General features: G+C 49.3%; 1 protein-coding gene across 1 annotated transcript; it reads left to right on the plus strand.

Annotated features, from left to right (window-relative positions):
- Positions 1–3,659: 3,659 nt before the first annotated feature.
- Positions 3,660–6,603, plus strand: Pou4f3 (POU class 4 homeobox 3). Its single transcript, XM_031366291.1, has 2 exons — positions 3,660–4,059; positions 4,397–6,603. Exons 1-2 carry the CDS (start codon positions 3,940–3,942, stop codon positions 5,291–5,293), a joined length of 1,017 nt encoding a protein of 338 aa, XP_031222151.1. The 5' UTR covers positions 3,660–3,939; the 3' UTR covers positions 5,294–6,603.
- The last annotated feature ends 281 nt before the right edge of the window (positions 6,604–6,884 follow it).

Raw genomic sequence — 6,884 nt, forward strand, 5'->3', positions numbered from 1 at the left:
TGCATGTAGTTTCACTCTGTCTCTATCAATAGATTTATGTTCAGGCAGGGCCATAATCAGTTTTTCTAAGAGTCATCTCCAGGGATAATTATTCAAGTCTTATTATTATTAATTATTATTTAACATTTAATTAATTGATTACTGATTGTTATTATTAGTTTTTATGTTATTGTTTGTTTTGTTTTATCTTTTTTTGTTTAAGACTTCACACAGCCCAAGCTGGCCTTGAACTCTGACTGCCATCAATATGAGTATAGAACTCCCAGTTTCCTCCAGCCACATCCCAAGGGCTGAGGTTACAGGTGTCTACAACCACATCTATCTTACAAATTTTCAATGGTTTCATGGCCTTTTCTGATGCTAGACAATAAAGAAAATATATTTCTGCCAGCTAAAGAAGAAAAAAATGATTCCCTTGCAATTTGCATTTCTTATCTTTCAGGCTAATTGATGATTGCATTCCAACCAGGTTGACTACAGCACTGTATAAAAGATTAATTTAAAATGTGACACAAAAATAAATATCCAAAATGGTGGACATACACACACATACACACAGAGGCAGGTTTTACTGTAGCTGTCAGCTTACTGCTGACCATTGCTAGTCGACCTTATTGGAAGAAAAGAAAGAAGGGTGTTCTTTAGGGGTCTGAGGGAAGTGGTGGTATGGTCCTGGTCAGTATTTTTTGATAACTTACTTATTTTTATTTTATGTGTGTTGATGTTTTGCCTACACGTATGTCTGTTTGACGGTATTAGATTCCCTGAAACTGCAGTTAGAGGCTGCCATGTGGGTGTTGGGAATTGATCCCAGGTCCTCTGGAAGATCAGTCAGTGCTCTTAACCACTGAGTCACCTCTCCAGCCCCATCTAGTCTGTATTTTCCAACTCCATGAGTGACAGATCAGTGGAAGAGGACGGGTGTGGATGAATCTTTCCCAAGTATCATCTTCACAGACAACCAAGGTATTATGGCATGAAAAGAGACCCTTAAGGGGCTCCATGGGATCAGGCAAAATATAGGTCCAGTACTTTCATGTTTATCCTTGCTTCCCTCTGGACTCTACCCTGGGCAGGAAACAAGACTGGGGAGTCTTAAAAGCTAACAGGAGATAAAATCGTACATGTTTGACTTCTGGGGACTTATAGCTTTCTCAAAATGTGTTACAAATAAACCAGCGTGCTAGCCTTTTGTTAAATCTGGAAGTATTTAGCAACCATACAGTCTGCTCTCTCATTTTTGAATAAAATGAGGTCTAGCCAAGTTCACATCAACGCAATGTCTGAAATTAGCCCTCTGAAGTCCCACTATTTGGTTGTGTATTCTACATTTCAGAAATCTCAGTGGCTGTTGGATACAGTGGTTTACACCTTTAGTCGCAGTACCTGGGAGGCAGAGGCTGTGAACACTGTGAGATTGAAACCATATGGTCTGCACATAATGTGAGTTCCAAGACAGCCAGAACTACATAGTGAGATTCTGGTGGAGGCGAGGTGGGGGTAGGGGGTCAGCCAGCTTGCTCTGAGGTATGTATCTGATCTGTATTCTCTCTGCTGGTTTGTAGTCTGGTGGCTGGATAAAGTATCATTCACAACTGTTACAGCTCCTGGGGCCAGGCTCCATGGGACCAGACAAAATATAGGTCTAGTACATCCATCTTTATCCCCTGCTCCCTTTGGACTCCATACTGGGCAGGAAACAAGACTGAGGAGTCTTACAATAAAATTTTAATCTTACGATAAAAATCATACATGTTTGACTTCTGGGGACTTGAGGGACTTGTGTTGTGGCGCAAAGCCAGTATTGAGGGAGAGGAACAGTTCATATCCGCAGAGAGACCACATTCCTGGAGAGACTGCAGGTTGCTCTGTAGGTTAAAAAAGAGGGGCTAACATTTGTTCCATCCTTTCAACATGCCAGGCACCGTTTCCAGTGCTTACCGACAAGTAACCCTCACTACAGTGGGGGGAACTATTGGCTCTTGTGTACAGAAGGTCACTGCCTGCCAGTACAGAGGTCTCAAGATGGCTGTCTCCTGGCCTCTCAGCCAGTAGAAGCAGAGGCAGAAGTGTGCTTTGAATCTGATGGCAGCATGCACTGGGTTGTCCTTAATACTCAATCCTCCTCCTCTTCCTCTGCCTCCTCCTTCTCCTCCTCCTCTTCCTCCTCCTCCTCCTCCTCCTCCTTCTCCTCCTCCTCTACCACCACCACCACCACCACCACCACTAAGACCAAGAAAGCTATGTGATCACCATTTCAGTTGGCCTCCTTCACAGATTGTTTTTTTGTTTGTTTTGTTTTGTTTGCCACATCAAGGAAGGACCTAGAATGTGCTTTGGGATAAGTAGAGAAGACTGGCTGGTGGTCCTGAGGAAAGAGGGGGAAGCCAGGTCTGTGTAGGGTGTCCTCTTAGACCAAACTTATCCCTAGGGCCTAGACTTTCCATCCTCTGCCCCTTCAGTGTTCAGATTCTGGGAAATCCAGCACTCTTGAGCACTGAGACAGTGCTGCAGGACACAGCTGGGCAGGAAGAATTTCTCTTCCAACTCGAAGGCAGCTCTCCAGCGGCCACAGTCCCAGGATTCCCCATCCATTATTCATGGTGTTTATTAGCTCCCAGGAAGGGAGAGAGGAAAGAAGGGGAGGCAGCTAGGGAAATAGGGGACACAGAGGATGGCGCAGAACCAAACTTAGGACCCTTAAGTTGGGGAACTTCCTAAAGGGGGAGGAGGAGGCTAAGAGGCGAAAAGCCCAAAGTCAGACACTTTGTTGGCTCCAAACCAGTGAGTGACACTGCTCACAGGTAGGAGATCTTGGGCTAACTTATTTGGCTCGTTTCCTTCGATTGTCTAATGGGATAGCAGTAGCTACTCTCGTTGGTCCTATACACTAACTCAATACCTTTTCAATATTGGGTGCTCAATATTTTCCTTATTACTTTATTGTTATTGTTATTATTATTACTGCCTGAATTGCCTCGCACAAATTAGTAGCTCAAAAATGATAGCTGTCGTTACAGGTATTGGGGCTGCTAAATGGTGGCTCTACAGAAGTGTGCAGAAGGATCGCCCCAGGCTAGGTTGGCTGTCCTCAACAGCTCCTTAGCAAGCTTTCTTGGACTTAGAGGGCTGAGGAAAAAAAAAAAAAAGGAGTGGGCCAAGTTCTGTTTCTCAAATGAAAGCGGAACCAACCGGCAAGTTAGGAAGAAGCCACAGGCTTGTGGATCAGGAAGGCAATTAATGTCCTTTCTTCCACCCAAGCCCACAGAGGAGGGGAGTATCACCCGATGCTCATGCTGGTAGCCTCTGGTCCTTGCCCAGGCTGGTTTCTGAGTTTGGAGGCACCTCTTCACTATGCACTGAGATATGCAGGCTTTGAGTTTCAGACTCAGAGCACCTCGGAAATGGCCAGTTTGCCAAGTGTGTGTGTGTGTGTGTGTGTGTGTGTGTGTGTGTGTGTGTGTCTTGGGACCTTGAGTCTGCCCTTGCATCCAGGCTGTTCGAGCTGGGACAGGACAGAGGTTTAGGACTTTGTGCAAAGAAGTCCAGGAGGAAGAAGAAAGAATCTGTAAAGTCTGGCAGGCTGGAGCCAGGTGGGGCGGGGCGGACAGGAAGAGGCCCTGCCAGGCCGGGGTATAAATGCTGTGGAGGGGGGCGGCCGCATCAGGCTCCGAGTGGCGCGCCGAGACCTGCGATCCCGCCTTGCCTCCCGGGCCGCCCCTGCGAGTCCCGGGCGCGTGTGCACGCCTGCGCGTGCCCGGGCCCTTCCTGGCAGACTGCTTGTAAGATGAGTGAAGAAGCAGGTGGGGGAGAGGGGAGGCAGCAAGCGAGAGGGCGAGGGGAGCGCTGGCGCTGAGCGGCGCTCACTTAGAGCGCGGAGAGCTAGCAAGACGAGCTTGATTCCATGTCCCCCGCTGCCTCCCTGCCAGACTCCCGAAGATGATGGCCATGAACGCCAAGCAGCCGTTCGGCATGCACCCTGTACTGCAAGAACCCAAATTCTCCAGCCTGCACTCCGGCTCTGAGGCCATGCGCCGAGTTTGTCTCCCAGCCCCGCAGGTACGTAGCGGAGCATAATTACCGCTCTAAGGCACATTTTTTGACAGGCACTAGCTTCATGATTTTTTCATGTAGCCCAGAACAATCGCCGCTGTCTGAACCCCTCGCCTTGTCTCCCCCACGCTCTCTCGCGGCGCTCTCTCTCTCTCTCTCTCTCTCCCTCTCTCTCTCATTCATGTCTCTGATCCACACGTCTGTTCCAACAGAGAGGCTGCCTCCGTATTAATTTTTATGACCTGGGCTTTGAGGAGAGGCATCTCGGTTGCTTGAAAATGTGTTTTAATCCTGAGTTGACAGTATTCCCCACTGACCGTGCTGTGCGCCTTCTTGCTTGCAGCTGCAGGGTAATATATTTGGAAGCTTTGATGAGAGCCTGCTGGCACGCGCCGAAGCTCTGGCGGCGGTGGATATCGTCTCCCACGGCAAGAACCATCCGTTCAAGCCCGACGCCACCTACCATACCATGAGCAGCGTGCCCTGCACGTCCACCTCGCCCACGGTGCCCATCTCCCACCCGGCTGCACTCACCTCGCACCCGCATCACGCGGTACACCAGGGCCTCGAGGGCGACTTACTGGAGCACATCTCTCCCACGCTGAGCGTGAGCGGCCTAGGGGCCCCGGAGCACTCGGTGATGCCGGCGCAGATCCACCCGCATCATCTAGGCGCCATGGGCCACTTGCATCAGGCCATGGGCATGAGTCACCCGCATGCCGTAGCACCGCACAGTGCCATGCCCGCGTGTCTCAGCGATGTGGAGTCAGACCCTCGAGAGCTGGAAGCGTTCGCCGAGCGCTTCAAGCAGAGGCGCATCAAGTTGGGGGTCACCCAGGCGGACGTGGGCGCGGCTTTAGCCAATCTTAAGATCCCCGGCGTGGGCTCGCTCAGCCAGAGCACCATCTGCAGGTTCGAGTCTCTTACTCTGTCGCACAACAACATGATCGCGCTCAAGCCGGTCCTCCAGGCCTGGCTGGAGGAGGCCGAGGCCGCCTACCGAGAGAAGAACAGCAAGCCGGAGCTCTTCAACGGCAGTGAACGTAAGCGCAAACGCACGTCCATCGCCGCTCCAGAAAAGCGCTCACTCGAAGCCTATTTCGCTATCCAGCCACGTCCTTCATCAGAGAAGATCGCTGCCATCGCTGAGAAACTGGACCTTAAAAAGAATGTGGTGAGGGTCTGGTTCTGTAACCAGAGACAGAAACAGAAACGAATGAAGTACTCTGCTGTCCACTGATTGCGGCGGGTGCGGCGTCCGGAGGAGCCTGGAGAGGCTAGTGGCATCGCCCCCTTCCGATGGGAGGGGACGTTACGGGACACTCCAGGGTGTTTCCTGGCAGGTCAGGCTCTTTCCCCCGAGTCACAGACTTTCCCCCTTTTGTCCCGCTTAATTGTCTCTTGGCCTTGGCCATCTTTTCCTCCTTTTTCTCTCTATTCCCACCAAAAAAAGTTCTGGCCCTAGGAGGAAAAAAAAATGTTTTTTTTTTTTTTTTCCAAGGGAAAGCAAGGCGGGACGTTGTGCTGTCCGCGGTGCTGAAATTCGACCTTGCTCTTGAGAGAGCAGGACCTCAGTAGCCCTGAGACACACAGGCTTGTGAATTGACCCCGCCGCAAGGAGAAAGTACCACTTCTTGGCTAGGCATCATTAGGCAAGGGTGAAGGAAAGGAAAAGAGCGATAGATAATAATATAAAGTCTAGGATATTTAAGCGGGACACAAACATGGGAGATTAACTAATTTATTAGAGTATATAAAACAAGTATGTTTCCAAAGGATAGCCTTATAATAATTTCCTTCTGCGCCTAAATTCTTCCCATCATATTGGTTGGCTTACTGTACATTCTCATAAGTAGCATGGGTAAAGTTCAGGGACAGTGTGTGAGGTGTTGGGAGTTCTGGGCTGTTGGTGGTCAGTAGGATTTCCAGGCAAGGTGGGCCCAACCCAGACTGAAAATAACTTGCGATGTCTTCTTGACTGTTGGTAAGCAGAGACCAGAGCTGGCTCTATCTTCTTCGACCTTCTGGAAATTGAGGAGTATTTATTTGCCTTTTGGAGGGGCGGGGTTGGTGGTTTCAGATCAGACCAGCTGGAGAAGCTTGCATCTCAGCTCACTATCGGAGGGACGTCAGGATGTCCGGACGTCAGGATGTCCGCCCAGGGTTTGCAAGTGACTGTCACTTCAGGAATCATATGCAAATTCTTCCTACACATCTAACCTAACTGTTGCACTTTTATGATTGTGGCTGCTGGCATAGCTAGTTCTCGTTACTTATTTAACTCCGCGTTTCCCTGCCCCCCTCCCCCGCTTCGTGTGTCTCTTGTGGAAGTTCACGTCTACTTTTGAGCAGTGCAAGAGCAGGACCACAGAACCCTTCTCACTGCAGCCACAGTTCCCGAGAATTTTATTTTTCGTTGCTTCATGTAGTTTGTGTGTTGCCGTGTGACCTTTGGTTTCATTTCTGGAATAGATACAAATAAACCATTGCGTTTCTTCTCTTTATCCCTTATAATACTTCTAAAATAAATGCTTTATTTTTCAACCTGAATTGCAGTCGTTTTCCTTCCTTGGTGCTAAAGATAGCTCGACTTGAAAACTTGTCTCTCTTCCCCACTCCCTTCTCAGGCACTCTCACACCCTTACTACAAACTCGAGGCTCTCCCTGGCTTCAACTCTCTGGATCTCAAATGTCTTCAAAGGCAATCCCCTCCACTTCCTGATGCCAAACTGTCACACTATTCTCTTAACTTGGAAACTTGGATGCCTGGAGTTCAAACCCCAGTCCTGCCACTCAAAATCCAAACCACCTTGGGGGCTAGTTTCCTAACT

This window comes from Mastomys coucha, unplaced genomic scaffold, assembly GCF_008632895.1.
Source record: "Mastomys coucha isolate ucsf_1 unplaced genomic scaffold, UCSF_Mcou_1 pScaffold13, whole genome shotgun sequence".
NCBI lineage: Eukaryota > Metazoa > Chordata > Mammalia > Rodentia > Muridae > Mastomys > Mastomys coucha.